The sequence below is a fragment of the Hyperolius riggenbachi genome, chromosome 6 (assembly GCF_040937935.1).
Source record: "Hyperolius riggenbachi isolate aHypRig1 chromosome 6, aHypRig1.pri, whole genome shotgun sequence".
NCBI classification, from domain to species: domain Eukaryota; kingdom Metazoa; phylum Chordata; class Amphibia; order Anura; family Hyperoliidae; genus Hyperolius; species Hyperolius riggenbachi.
In genome coordinates, this window is record NC_090651.1 from 50,326,616 (window position 1) to 50,342,836 (window position 16,221).

The 16,221-nt window shown below is 45.7% G+C and overlaps 1 protein-coding gene across 1 annotated transcript in view; it reads right to left on the reverse strand.

Annotated features, from left to right (window-relative positions):
* The window catches only part of CTH (cystathionine gamma-lyase), a 61,513-nt gene that overhangs the window by 37,837 nt on the left and 7,455 nt on the right, over positions 1–16,221 (reverse strand). Inside the window, exon 2 of the mRNA XM_068239231.1 lies at positions 865–946. Within this exon, the coding sequence (XP_068095332.1) occupies positions 865–946 (82 nt within the window). The remainder of the gene's footprint in view (positions 1–864; positions 947–16,221) is intronic.

A 16,221-nucleotide genomic window follows, 5' to 3' on the forward strand; every position in this document is an offset into this window, starting at 1 on the left:
TGCAGGCCTGCTGCATTGATTTACCTATGAATTTATTTATGTATTTATTTATTGTATTTCTACCGGACTCCTCCTCCTCCTGCTGGCCTGCTGCATTGATTTACCTATGAATTTATTTATGTATTTATTGTATTTCTAAAGAGGCAACATATTACACTGCGCTCATTTTCATCCTGCTGCTGTCAGTGGTCCCACCACCAGAGTCCACACTATGCATTGCCTGCTGTCAGTGCCACACGTCACTCCTCCTCCTACTGCTGCTGTTGTATTTATCCTGCTGCTGTCAGTGTGGTCCCACCGCCAGGGTCCACACTATGCATTGCCTGCTGCCAGTGCCACACGTCACTCCACCTCCTCCTGTTGTATTTATCCTGCTGCTGTCAGTGGTCCCACCACCAGGGTCCACACTATGCATTGCCTGCTGTCAGTGCCACACGTCACTCCTCCTCCTGCTGCTGTTGTATTTATCCTGCTGCTGTCAGTGGTCCCACCACCAGGGTCCACACTATGCATTGCCTGCTGCCAGTGCCACACGTCACGTTTTCAGTTTTGTTTTTTTAAGTACACCTATTTCAATGTGAATTCACTTTAAAAAAAAAAAAAAAAAAAAAAAAAAACACACAAAAAAACCCCGAATTCACGAATACGAATTTTTAGGCGTAACCTCGAACCGAATATGAACTCGAATCGAATTTCATGGTCGAAGGCAAATTCGAATGTCATGCGGACCCAAATTCGAATGTACCCGAACTGAATTTTGGTACATCTGAGCATGCCTGGGAGTTTGACAACCCTGACCTAATCCATATCATGCGTAATCGGGTTATGGTCACTTCAGCATGTTGGATACTAAAGGTTTCTTACAGTATTTGGCTCCATCCAGGACAGCAACCGCCTTTTCCAGACAGTCTCTTGTTGGATTCCCGCTGCGACTGTATTCATAGCCCTGCAGAGTAAATGGAAATAAAAGTTCAGCTCTCAGTACACGAAAGGTATGCACAGGTAGAAAAAAGTGTGAATTATTTCAATTAAATCAATTATGGAATGGGCCATCAAGTACCTGTCACGTCAGACTGTGCCTATTAAAGGCAGAGCCATTGAGCACCTGACATGTCACACTGTGGCTGTTAAAAGTTGATCTTTTACCCCACACAGCTTCCAATTGGATTTCCATTTTAAGGGATTTACTGAGGGGAAAAGAGCTAAAGTTCTTATCACAAATATTCTAATAAACAGAGGGTTCAAATCCTGGCTAGCGTCACTCCAAGAGGAGAAGAGTGCTATACAAATGTTAGGATTATAATAAATACTGCAGGTATTGAGCCACTACAGAAAGGGCTGGTGTTTGCCAAAAATATGCTAGGATTACAGTAAGTAGACCTGTGCAAATCCATTGTATCTCAATTTTTAACACATGACAAATTTAATCTCCCAGCCCATCAGACATCTGGATTGCTTACTCAGGTCTTTAGGAAATAATTACCTATAATTAGATAGCTGAGCTGAGTGCTACCTTGCATAAAACACAACCTTTGTATTGGGTAGTTACAGAAACATTATGCAATAATTGTACTTCAAAACAAGACACCCTTTGTGCAGGGCGGCAATGAGGCTGCAAGTCTCAACTCACTTACTAGGAAGCAATGGACCCAGCGGGACCAGAACCACATCCATATTGTGCTCCGGACGAGTGCATACAAAGTATTAATTATGCCTTGGAAGAGAGACCCTAGTGCATACATGTCAAACTCTGGCCTATGTGCCAAATCTGGCCCCCGGATTTGGCCCTCAGGTGGTTTCCCCTCTTTGCATTACGTTTGGCCTATTCTACACCACCAGAGAAAGCTATATTGGAGGGTAAGCCCTAGATCAGTGATGGCTAACCTTGGCACTCCAGCTGTGGTGGAACTACAAGTCCCATGACGCATTGCAATACTCTGACAGCTCTAAGCATAACTCGGGGAAGCAGAGGCATGATGGGATTTGTAGTTTTGTCACAGCTGGAGTGCCAAGGTTAGCCATCACTGCCCTAGAATAGATCACCAGGGAAACCATAAGAGCAGGGGGAAAGCACTAGCTACCAGGGAACTGTAGGAGAGGGAAGGAGGCCACTAGACATCAGGGAACTGTATAGGGGAAGGAGGGGGACAGCACTAGATACCAGGGAACTGTATAGGGGAGGGAGGACTGTCACAGGAGCCCTAGTGGTCGGAACACAATTCGCCTTCCAATCGGTTTCAGCACACAGACCATGCAAACTGTGGTCGCAATCTGTGCACAGAAATCGACGGAATTTGGGCAGCAGCCCGACTAGAAGGGAGCCTGTGAGGTACGGTAATTATAACTTACACACTATTTCAGGGTATATCTGCCACCACCACTGGTATGGGCCAGGGGACCCGACTGACTGGTCCTGCGGATAAAACGGTTAAAACACGCAGCATTCTGTCTAGATCGCAACAATAGTAGCGACTCCCCAGAGACCTGAGTTCAGTTTCTGTGTATGGCTGTGTAGCAGGTGTAGCGGAACAGTAAATGACTTTGCTAAAGTCTTTCTTTATGTACAATATAAATAAATATATACAGAAAATTATTAAAACCAACAATTATTGAAACATTAATAGCCAGTATGAAATAAAAAGGGAGAATATACTTAGGATTTGTGGAAAGATGTCCTGTTGTGGGAAAAACTTGTAGAGTTCCTTTTGTTTCAGTTCAAAGTTCAGAGTCCAGATCAGGTGGATGCCAGGATATCCTCAAGCTGGCACAGATGTGATCAAGATGGTGTTTCAAGGTGGAGGACACTGAGTTTGGCTCCTCTGCCATTCTTATGCCCTTGATCCAGTAGGAGGGAGTGAGGGCGGGGAGCCACACACCCCCTTAGAATAGGAGATGAGTCCTCCCCTTGTCCTGGGGACCAGAAATATCTAACCAGATATGGGCTCTATCTCACAGAACCATACAGGTCAGGGCAGATTTACTAACATTCTCAGGTCTGTCTCGATTTACCCAGCAGTCTGATACCAAACATGAGGGGTGGGACCCCTGTGGTATCATCAGGGCACTTTCGAACTGCCTAACTGGCAGTCTTTACCTCAGAATGTTCTGAAACTTCCTCAGAACCAGCGCCAGCCAGGGCCCATCATGCTCTGTTAGTTTGGAGGGTCTGCCAGCCTGGCAATACAGAAAATATGACACATAGCAGTTTATGGAATATGATATATATCTGGGATTTACAGCAGGTCATTCCTAAGTGAAGGCTCTTTTGAAGCTTGGGGGCAGCAAGCTACGTGTCAGCTCCCCTGATGGGATTGTAGCCAGAATGTCTGACTTTTCCTAACTAAATTGGATCAGTCATGCTGCTTATCAGCTCCATCTGATGGATGGACCATCAGCACAGCTTGATGCCGGGGACAACTGCAGCAGTTTCTTAAAGGGAAGGTTCAAGCAAAATAAAAAAATGAGTTTCACTTACCTGGGGCTTCTACCAGCCCCATGCAGCCATCCTGTGCCCTCGTAGTCACTCACTGCTGCTCCAGTCCCCCGCTGCCAGCTTGCCGACCTCGGAGGTCGGCGGGACACATTGCGTACATTTTTACGCATTCCCGCTAGTGCAGGAACATCAACACATACGCATTAAACCAGTAACGCGTAAAAATGTATGTGTTGATGTTCCTGCACTAGCGGGAATGCGTAAAAATGTACGCAATGTGTCCCGCCGACCTCCGAGGTCGGCAAGCTGGCAGCGGGGGACTGGAGCAGCAGTGAGTGACTACGAGGGCACAGGATGGCTGCATGGGGCTGGTAGAAGCCCCAGGTAAGTAAAACTCATTTTTTTATTTTGCTTGGACATTCCCTTTAAAAAAAAAAATAGAAAAAACAGGAATGTCGGTTTCTGATTACTGCAATGGCTGCACAAATTTAGCCAGAGAGCGATCAGAAATTGGACTGTGCGGATCCTTCCAATTTGCCCGCGTTTCTCACGGCTGTTCCGTGACAAGGACCATTAAACATCAGAGAATTGTTTAGATTAGAAAGGGATGACCATTAACCATCAGGAGACTGCATAGGGGAGGCAAGGGGGCTATTAGACACCAGGGAACTTAAGGTAGAGAGGTGGACTCTAGACATTGAGTTCAGCCCACGACTTGGTCCTAGAGCTCGATTTCGACCCACTTTGTATTCAGGTCTGACACCCCGCCCTAGTGGTTGCAAAAAGTTGGCTCGATTTGCAGCATTAACCTTTTAACCGCCAGTTTATTAATGGCTTGCAATCACTGCAGGCCAATTGATTTTAGAAAATATTTTATTTACGATTCATGATCTATTTTTTTTTTTGGGGGGGGGGGGGGGGGTGACAAGTATTCCATGATCAACTGTAAGGCAGGCCGCAGCATATATAATAAATCAATTGCCCATTTTCTCAGGTTTCTGTTTTTGCATGTCCTCTGGATAAAAATAATAATAATAATAATAATAATAATAATAATTCTTTTTTTGCATGCATACTTTGCATGTTAAGTCTGTTGCAATAGAAAAAAAAAATTGCAAAACCCCCAACAATAATGAACAATTGCTCGCAATTAAAAAGCGAAAAACTTAAACGTGATATTTCACAGGCAAATGTGGTATTATAACAATGATTAGGCCTCAAGCCACAGTACAAGGACTGCGGCAATAAAACCAAAGTAGGAGGCAGTGTAGGAGTGTATATCACCCACTAGAGGGCATTGTAGGGAGGCAGAAGAGGACTTCTGCTATCAACTGCTGTATAGGCCAAAGTCACGTGACATTCCAAATATACTTTAGTTGAAAGCACTGCTGCTCTGTTATCTCCTATGAGCTAACTTATGTGCCGACTCAAAATAGCCCTTCTCCTTATGCTGGGAATACACAATTATCTTTTTTTTTTTGGCAGATTTACCGGATATATAAGCCGACCCCACAACTTTTACCAAAAAATCCTGGAAAAATGGATTGACTCGAATACAAACCGAGGGCAGGAAATTCAGTTGCAAGTAAAAGTATCCCAGTATTAGGTGCACTACACATTCACATATGCTTACTGCTACTACAACATCAGAGAGTGAATGCAGTTACAAGCCAGCTATCATACATAGCATGAGTTGAGAACAGATTGATAGGCTGCCTCAACCAAGACTCTCACCCTCAGTAGTTCCACCACCTTATAATCCTGTGCAATGTCTCCTGCTTTGGGCTGTATGCCATTTGTGCATCTCCCAAGCAGTGTTTTATCCCCTTTGGCAACCTTTTTCATTAACAGCTCGCCACCAGGATGCCTGGTCTTGCCTGAGTGTCCCTGTTTAGATGTGCAGGCAGAACTGTGCATGTTTAAGTTTGCCGCTGGGACATCTATGTCCCTCTCTCCTCGAGTATCCCCGTGACAATGTGCAGAGCCATGCGGGCTTACCAATCCAGCACCAGGATGGCTAAGTCCTGCCTGAGAGCTGTGCAGGCTTAGCTGTTTGTCGCCAGGACATACCACCAGGGACGGATCTAGACCAAGTTGCCCCAAGTTGCGCCTGGTGCAAGGTCAGGTTTTGGCGCCTAAACTGCCATTCCCCATCCAAATTTTTCCGCCTTTTTAAGAATTCAACAAACTGCGCCTGGGGCAAGAGACCCGCTTGCCCCCCCCTAGATCCGTCCCTGCATACCACCCCCATGAGTGTCCCCGTGAGCATGAACAGTGCCATGCGGGCTTACCAGTTTGCTGCCGGGAATCCTCTGTAGCAAGTAGGGATGTCCGGTTCATGAGTGATTGGTTCATTTGAGCCGGGTCTTCCCTGTGAGTCGAGTGATCCAACCCATCACACTGAACCGAATCAGTTCAGTGGATGATTCAGGAACTGCAGCTGCACAGGGTCCTTTTCCACTGCAAAACTTGACCAATTTTGATATGCATTTTTTAGGCGTTTATGACCAATTTTGATGTGCGTTTATGTGTTTGCATTTTTCTGATTGGCAAGTGTTGTCTTGATTTTCGAAAATACTATTGGTTAAATCAATACAAAACGCAAAGCGTTTTTCATGCGTTCCTATATGTTACATTGAAACGCAAAATGCATCATAATCGCACAGACATGAGTTTGCGTTTTTTTAAAAATCAGAACGCAGCAGTGAAAAAGGCCACCCGGGATTACTATTTTAAACAGGCTGCACTTAAGGCCGTGTTCACACTGCACGCTTTGACGTCTGGATTTCGGCAACGTGTGCAGGAGGCAGATACACACGACATCAGAAAGTGCATAGACTGCACTGATGTTCACACTGCATGTGTTCCGGACCAGTGCGGTCCGCAAACGCATTTTTTAACAAAACACGCGGCTGACCTATTCTCTTTCAGTGAATGGGATAAGCCACGCAACGCATACAAACGCAGATGGAATGCGTTTGTACATGTGTTCCAAACGCACGCCATCCGTGTTTGATGATGTCAACATGGCCTAAGAATCAGCAGATGCATGTGTTTTTGGCAAAAAACGCAGTTAGTGGAAAAGGGCCCACACACACACAGCTGAAGGAGAAGGAGCCAGGAGGAGAAATAATAGATGTCTGGGCCAATTACCAGGGGAGGGGAGTGACTAGCAACCAGTTAACTGCTAGCCACACACTCCCCAGTGACATGAATCAAATGAATCGGTTAATTGAAAAGAGACAGATTTCCCATCACTAGTAGCAAGTCGGTAGCAGTCTCATCTCTCCCTGCAGTGGCATGCATAATGCGAGGAGCCACTAGAGGGCATCATAGCAATGAGACTACTGATGACTTCAGCTGTAGAGACCTCACGGCGGAAAACTGGTGAGCGCACATGGCTCTGAACATCCGAACGGGTACACGCCGGTGGGACATAGACATCCCGGCTATCCATCACTGCTAAGCTCGCATGGCTGTCTACATCCATACAGAGACCCTCGGGAGGAAGGGGGTGTTGTTAGGGGATGACATAGATGCAGATCCTGAAAGAGGCAGCACATGTTGACACCTCATAAGCAGCCACACATTCCGGCGGAGGGGGGGGGGGTCTAACGCGGCAGCACTTTAAACATGGCTGGAGCACGCAGCCATCAGGGAAGTAGCTTTTACTGTAGGAGTTCCACAAGTGACTAGAGTATAAGCCGAGACCCCCACTTTTGGGCCACTTTTTTGCCCTCAAAAACTCGGCTTATATTCTAGTATATACTTTCCAATCGTTTTCCATTCACTTTTATGGAGAAAAATCCATCAGAAAAACGATCAACATCAAATTGGACGTGTTGGAAATGATCAAGCCATCTAGCTGCCGAAAAAAACTCAAGTTTCACTTACACTTTCAAATCAGCTTTGGTGATAAAGAAAATATGTTTAATTAACCTCCCTGGCGATGCGCAGTTTCAGAAGCTGCGTCCGTGGCAGGATATTTTTTTATAAAATGTAATTAAATGCATAAGCTAGCACTTTGCTAACTATGTCCCCCAAGTCCCCCGGCACCGCTCTGATCCCCCCGATCGCCGCCGGCAACTTTTACCCCTCCGCGATCCCGCAAGAGCCGCAGCTTCCCCATTTAGTTTCACTCGTTGCTATGACGACAAGCGGACAGGACGTCTGATGTCATGACGTCATTCGCAGTCCCGATCCTCCCCATAGCAAAGCCTGGAGCTGATTGGGAGGCTGCGCCATCGCGGGATCGTATAACGTCGGCGATCGGTGGGGATCGGGGGAGAGCGGAGGGACTAGGGGGGCATGGTTAGCTAGCCAAGTGCTAGCTTAAGCCTATAAATCACATTAAAAAAAAAAAAAAATCCTCCAGGGTCCATGTGATCCTCTCTGGCGGCTAGCCCAAGCGTAGGTCGGGCTTAGCGCCAGGGAGGTTAAAGGACAACTGTAACAAGAGGGATATGGAGGCTGCCATATTTATTTCCTTTTAAAACAATACCAGTTGCTTGCCAGCCCTGCTGATCCTCTGCCTGTAATACTTTTAGCCATAGTCCCTAAACAAGTATGCAGCAGATGAGGCGTTTGACATTATTTTCAGATCTGACATGATTAGCTGCATGCTTGTTTCTGGTGTTATTCAGATAGTACTACAGCCAAATAGATCAGCAGGGCTGCCAGGTAACTGGTAATAAATATGGCAGCCTCCAAATTATTCTCACTTCAGTTGTCCAAAAAAACACACCACGCATTCAACATACAAAAAAAAAAAAAAAAAAAGGGTAGGGATGCTGAGTAAAAGCCCTCCACCAGGTCACTTCGCCTGGTCCGCCGGTGCTCGATCCCTCCGTGGGTCACCACTCCACAACAATCATACAAGAGATGAATAATGAAGCAGGCACTCCAATGGCGAATAAACTTGCGTTTATAATTCAGGTAGCAAAACACGACATGTTTCGGGGCGGACCCCTGTACACTTGAGAAAGGGGTCCGCCCCGAAACATGTCATGTTTTGCTACCTGAATTATAAACGCAAGTTTATTCGCCATTGGAGTGCCTCCTTCATGATTCATCTCACGCATTCAACATATATTGTAAAATAACTGCATTACAAGCGTCACATCAGAGTTAATATTTACACGTGTCACCCATTAGTTAATCTGTGACTTGCAGAAACCTTGGGCATCGTTCCAGAGTTATTACCATTGCCAAATACTGAGCTAGGAGTATCTTCCAGCATTTCTTCAGCTCTGCTGACATGTTGTACAAATACCACTATATTTGGAAGGTTACATTATGATATAGAAAATAAAGAGACAGTGCCTGCAACATGTATACAGTACAGGTTATTAAAGGTGAGAGCTTTGTGATAGTAAAGGTCTGCACATATTATTAGTTATTTATAAAGCGCCAACATATTCCGTGGCGCTGTATAATGTAAGAAAACAAGGGATACATAATGATACAGACAATATGAACACTGATACAAAATACAGCACTGCTGATTACAATTGCAAATTTAACATGATGACTAACATGTATAAAATGTCTAACAGAGTGCAAGCATCCATGACACAAAAGGGTGAGAGCCCTGCCCTTGCGAGCTTACGATCTAAAGGAATGGGGTGGGAGGTGGGGGAAGTATACAGTGGGTTGCAAAAGTATTCTGCCCCCTTGAAGTTTTCCACATTTTGGTCACATTACTGCCACAAACATGAATCAATTTTATTGGAATTCCACATGAAAGACCAACACAAAGTGGTGTACATGTGAGAAGTGGAACGAAAATCGTACAGGATTCCAAAAATGTTTTACAAATAAATAACTGCAAAGTGGGGTGTGCATAATTATTCGTCCCTCTTTGATCTGAGTGCAGTCAGTCAGACATTGCCTGATGAGTGCTAATGACTAATTAGAGTGCACCTGTGTGTAATCTAATGTCAGTACAAATACAGCTGCTCTGTGAGGGCCTCAGAGGTTGTCTAAGAATATTGGGAGCAACAACACCATGAACTCCAAAGAACACACCAGACAGGTCAAGAATAAGGTTATTGAGAAATTTAAAGCAGGCTTAGGCTACAAAACGATTTCCAAAGCCTTCACCATCCCACGGAGCACTGTTCAAGCGATCATTCAGAAATGGAAGGAGTATGGCACAACTGTAAATCTACCAAGACAAGGCCGTCCACCTAAACTCACAGGCCAAACAAGGAGAGCGCTGAACAGAAATGCATTCAAGAGGCCCATGGTGACTCTGGACGGGCTGCAGAGATCTACAGCTCAGGTGGGAGACTCTGTCCATAGGACAACTATTAGTCGTGCTCTGTACAAAGTTGGCCTTTATGGAAGAATGGCAAGAAAGCCATTGTTAACAGAAAAGCATAAGAAGTCCTGTTTGCAGTTTGCCACAAGCCATGTGGGGGACACAGCAAACATGTGGAAGAAGGTGCTCTGGTCAAATGAGACCAAAATGGAACTTTTTGGCCAAAATGCAAAACACTATGGGCTTGATTCACAAAGCAGTGCTAACTGTTAGCACGCCTGTGAAAACCCCCTTAGCACGTCTAAACGAGTTTTCGCGCGTAAAACTTTACACGCGCACTGCACAGAGCGCAGAGCGCTCCGCGCGAAGTGCCCATTAAAGCCTATGGGACTTAGCGCGCATAAGACTTTGTGCGCGCAAAGTTAGTGCGCGATCTGATTGAGAAATCCGGTGCTAACCTACTTAGCACGTCTAAAGTCTTTAGACGTGCTAAGTAGGTTAGCACCGCTTTGTGAATCAAGCCCAATGTGTGGTGGAAAACTAACACTGCACATCACTCTGAACACACCATCCCCATCGTCAAATATGGTGGTGGCAGCATCATGCTCTGGGGGTGCTTCTCTTCAGCAGGGACAAGGAAGCTGGTCAGAGTTGATGGGAAGATGGATAGAGCCAAATACAGGGCAATCTTGGAAGAAAACTTCTTGGAGTCTGCAAAAGACTTGACTGGGGTGGAGGTTCACCTTCCAGCAGGACAATTACCCTAAACATAAAGCCAGGGAAACAATGAAATGGTTTAAAACAAAACATATCCATGTGTTAGAATGGCCCAGCCAAAGTCCAGATCTAAATCCAATCGAGATTTGTGGCAAGATCTGAAAACTGCTGTTCACAAACGCTGTCCATCTAATCTGACTGAGCTGGAGCTGTTTTGCAAATAAGAATGGGCAAGGATTTCAGTCTCTAGATGTGCAAAGCTGGTAGAGACATACCCTAAAAGACTGGCAGCTGTAATTGCAGCAAAAGGTGGTTCTACAAAGTATTGACTCAGGGGGCTGAATAATTACACCTACCCCACTTTGCAGTTATTTGTAAAAAAAAATGTTTGGAATCATGTACGATTTTTGCTCCACTTCTCACGTGTACACCACCTTGTATTGGTCTTTCATGTGGAATTTCAATAAAATTGATTCATGTTTGTGGCAGTAATGTGTGACAAAATGTGGAAAACGTCAGGGGGGGGGCCGAATACTTTTGCAAGCCACTGTATGTACAGGCAGTGCGTAATTAGGTTATTTAGTGGGTGCAAGGCCTACGCTAGACAATATGCTTGTCGGAAAAGGTGGGTTTTGAGAGAGCGTTTAAAGATTTCAAGGTGGGAGAGTGGCGGATGTGCTGTGGAAGGGCATTCCAGAGGAAGGAGGGGTGAGGCACGTGAGAAGTCTTGTACACGTGTATGTGAGGAGGTAATTGTAGAAGAGGATAAAAGAAGTTTGTGTGCAGATCTGAGATTGTGGTTGGGTTGGTATCTGGAAACTAGTGAGGAGATTTACACAGAAGAGAGAGATTGTGGAGAGCTTTGTAGGTTAGGGTTTAGGGCTCGTTTCCACTATTGCGGTGTGGAATCGCCTGGATTGCACCGCTGATGAAATCGCATTTTATTATGCGTTATTTTACGCGATTACGCATGCGATTTCCCTATTAAATACATTGCCTGCGATTCGTATACATTCCACTCGCAGGCGAATTCTGTGGCTCTTTTGTGCGTTTTTTCACCGCTGAAAAAAAACGCACCTCAACAACGCTACAGTGGAAATAGGCCCATCCACTTGCATTACATGTGCGAATCCACATGCGTTAGACGCATGCAGATTCGCGATAGTGGAAACGAGCCCTAAGAGTTTGAACTGAATCTTCTGTTTAATTGGTAGCCAGTGAAGAGCTTGACAGAGAGGAGCAGCAGAGGAAGAGCGAGAGGAGAGATGAATAAGTCGAGCAGCAGAGTTCAGTACAGAATTGAGCGGTGCTAGTTGGTTAGTTGGAAGTCCACCAAGCAATATATTGCAACAGTCCAATCGAGATAGAATAAGAGCGTGTACTAACATTTTGGTTGTAAAGGTCCACACATTTCTCGACCCGAAACGATCCTTACAAGCGGCAGGTTTCAATTAACCGCTGTAAAAACACAATGCTAACAATCAGTGTTCTGTGGATATGGAGGCTACCATATTTATTTCCTTTTAAACTATGCCTGGCCAGCCTGCTGGTCTATTTGGCTGCTGTAGTGTCTGAACAACATCAGAAACTAGCATGCAGATAATCTTGTCAGATCTGACATTTTCAGAAACACCTGATCTGCATATGCTTGTTCAGGTCTATAGCTAAAAAGTATTAGAGGCATAGGGTCAGCAGAATAGACAGGCAACTGGTATTGCTTAACCTCCCTAGCGTTCTGTACGAGCGGAGCTTGTCCAGAGATGCTAGAGGGCCCCGCTGGGCCGATTTTGATAATTTTTTTTTTCAAACACGCAGCTAGCACTTTGCTAGCTGCGTCTTTGCCCCGATCGCTGCCGCTCGCCGCCAATCCGGCGCGAAAGAGGGCCCCCCCCCCGCCCCCCCCCCCCCCGCAGACCCCGTGCGCAGCCTGGCTAATCACCGCCAGGCTGCGCTTTGGGGTGGATCGGGAGTCCCAGTGACATCACGACATCGATAACGTCACTCCGTTCGTCGCCATGGCGACGGGGGAAGCCCTAAAGGAAATCCCGTTTAGAACAGGATTTCCTTATGGGCGTGATCGCCGGCGGTGATCAGAAGGGTGGGAGGGAGAGAGGAGGAAGGGGAGAATCATGTAGCTAACCTAGCGCTAAAACGGGAAAAAAAAAAAAAAAAAAAAAAAAAAAGTTAAAAAACCCTCCAGCGGCCATGGGAATTGAAACGCCCAGCAGGTTAAAAGGCAATAAATATGGCAGTCGCCATAACCCTCTTACTTCAGTTGCCCTCTAAAAAGTGTACCAGAGACAGTGTTAGCTAAGATTTGATAGTTACCCGGGCTTCCTCCAGCCCCATAAACACGTCCGAGTCCCTGGCCGTGCTCCCGTGGTCTGCCACAATCAGCCCCGGTAACTGGCTCAGTCACATCACTCGGGGTCTTCTGCGCATGCACAGACCTCCCACGCATGTGCAGAAAACCCCTGACTAAGCCAATTAACAAGGCTGATTAAGTCTGAACGGCAGACCGCAGGAGGACAACAAGGGACTTAAGCGCAACACACACCATACAATCTTGGTTGTACAGATTTACCAAATCTATGTAGTATAAGGGCCAACAGATTGAAAATACCTGGAATGATTGATTGGATAAGCTCTTACACTACATGAAAGTGGTAAGATTGAACAACCAAGATTGAATGGTGTGTGTTGAGCCTCACACGTGCTTATGGGGCTGGAGGAAGCCCTAAGTATAAAATCTTTAGCTATTGCCGTCTGTTTTCCTTTAAGGTTAATGTGAATTTGGCCTTAGTGTGAACAGACCCTTCCTGAGAGCTGGTGCCCTACTGTTTCAGGTCACATGACCACATTTTTTAAACAGATGTTCAATCCCAGAACCACCTCGACACACAAATGGTAACCTTTGTTCACTCTGCTAACTAAGATATCAGCTATTAGAGATGGGACTGTATCCACCGAAGCCAAACTATCAGATGGGACTGTATCCAAGGCAGCCATATTCAAAGTTTTTGGCAGTGAGGAACAAAAGTTTCCATTAGAAAAGGAAAGTTCCGCTACACCAATGGCTGGGTGAAAAAAGTTCTCCATTTATTGTTACATCAGTGGGTAAAAAAAAAAAAAAAAAAAAAAATTTCCATTCATTGGGAACCAAAAGTTACATTGGAGGAACTAGATATATGCAGACATCTGAACATATACTGGAGTTAATTTGCCGGTGTATATTTCTGAATCAATCAATGCAAATTTCTGGTTTCAGATGAACCATCATTTTTTTTAGCTCCTCGCTGGGAGCTGCAAAACTATAAGGGCCTACTTCCACTAGACCCACCCGAGTGCGACCAGAATCCACAGGGTTTCCCAGCACCCGAGTCACACGGGGAAAGGCTGCCTATCCTGTCAATAGCATGCCGTCCGAATCACATGCCAGTGCAATTCTGGATGGCGTGCTGCCATTTTACCACAACATGCACCTAAATCCCTATACTGTAGCTGTGCACGGCATGGCTACAGGGATTTGGATGCATGCTCCCAACTCTGCAAGGCATACATCAGCCGTCTGGTCACTGGGGCACAGTGAGACGAATGACGGCTCAACCTGCTGCCGATTAAATTCCAGGTGGCGCGAATTACTATTCCCCCTCCGAGTCGTAACACCCTGAAAGTGCCAGCGTGCATCCCACTAGACACACACCGGCTCAGAGAAAAGCGGCCCCAAGGCTATGTTCACAGTATTTGCATCATGACAAGTGCATAAGGCAGCGCACACTCTGCACGCTGAAATGCACACAATATTTTCATAGCACAAACAGTTGGTATGGAGCACACGTGTTTTCGTGCACATTATCCAGAAAAGCACTGTACAAAGTGCATTAGGGTCCTTTCACACTGTGGCAATTTGCCGCACCTCAACCTAATAAATCTATGGGGGGGGGTCATACGCCCCACGTTGTAGTACGCTGCGCCAGAAATGCACTAACACGCTTCAATACCTATGTTACCGCGCGACTCCTGCGACGATCTGGAAGTCATGTAAAAGTCTATGGCACTTTTTTAGAAATCTGCCGCAATCATCGGCAGTGAACATGCACGGAAGCGCATTTTAGAAATATGCTTCTGCGCACATCTTTGATTGCCGAACAGGATGTGAGCGTCACTTGCTACTTGGCCGGATGCCAGACAGGAAATACGGCAGTATTCCCCAAAGGCCTGTTTGACTGTTTGGTGCAGTGTGGCTGCTGCACCGCCAATATGCAGTGTGAAACCGGCCTTAGGATAATGTGATCATCCCCATACACTATACATTCATTTTAAGTATGTGTTGTGCATGAACAAATAGATTCACATTTCATGTAGTACTGTAGTTAATACTTGACTTGTGTAAACCTTGGAAGACATTCTAGGCATAGAGCAATGAGCAGATACCAACCTGTTAATATTTTCCATGTTTTCTTGCACACACCTGACATAAGGTACAAATATGCCACTCTATGTTGGGGTTTACATCAGGTTATAGATATAAACTTAGAAAAGATTTGTTTTGGCAGTATTCGGTGGAAGGTCAGTGCACAGATTGATATAACGTAATTCAGGACATCAAATAATAGGCGCAACCATATTATTTGCAATATCAACAAGGAGAAATTTCAGGTATAACGCGCCACATCAAATTATGTCCAAAACACTATTTTTATTAGCACAAAAAATTGGGACACGTGTGCTCTTTGCACACCCAAGCACACAACATACATATAATAAAATTAGTTACATGCACACTATTAAAAACTTGGAGGTTGCCACCGGGGTCATCATATGCATATCCATAATAACACAATAGGCTCAATATACATATGCACTTTTGGTTATACTCCCTATTGCTATAAATTGCGTACATGGCGTACTGTCGGCTTGTGTGGCTATGGTGATTGGTTAGCATGAGCCGGATGCTCCACCCAGCAAATTTTAGTGAGCACCCGGCTGTCATCAGCTCCCCTCCTTCTCCCATGCTGTAAGCAGATTTGTGCCAGCCCTGCATTCCCCCCATAGTTCTCCACCCGGCTATTTTTTCATGCCACCCGGCTGGAAAAAAAATTCCAGGGAGAACACTAGGTGTCCAAACTTTAGGCCAAGAGCCATATTGACATTTTGGAAAATGCTAGGGGAACACAATTTTTGCTGATTGCTGTTAGGTACACTATACCTGTGACATATCACAAAATATTTCCACGCAAAATAACCCATATACAGTTAGCTATGAGTACATAGCTACTCGCAATTGAAATGTAAATTAGATTGGGGTCCATGTAACGGAGGGCCGGCCGACCGACCACAAAATGCAATCAGATTCGCAGAAGATCAGAAGATTTACCCACTAAATGCAATGAGATTGGCAACAGATTTCCCCACAAATGGATTCAGATTGGCAACAGATTTCCCCACAAATGCAATCTTATTGGCAACAGATTGTGCGCAGCATTTACCAGACAATAATCGTTATGGGGAGCATTCACCAGACAATCGTTATGGGGAGCATTCACCAGACAATAATTGTTATGTGCGCCGACAGACCCCCCCCCCCCCAGCAGCCAGTACCCAGCACCAGGTCGCATCATGGCCGCTGGCCAGGTATGGGTGGTGGTTGGCAGCAGCCAGAAAGTCCCCCGAGCCGGCCCCAATTTCCACCCACCAGCACCAGGCACTGAGGCACAACATACTTACAATGCTGCCTGCAGCTTGCGTGGGGTCAGGTCAGGTCGGTGCTCCGCTCTCCTCCTCGAGTGACGCTCCGCCTCCTGCACTC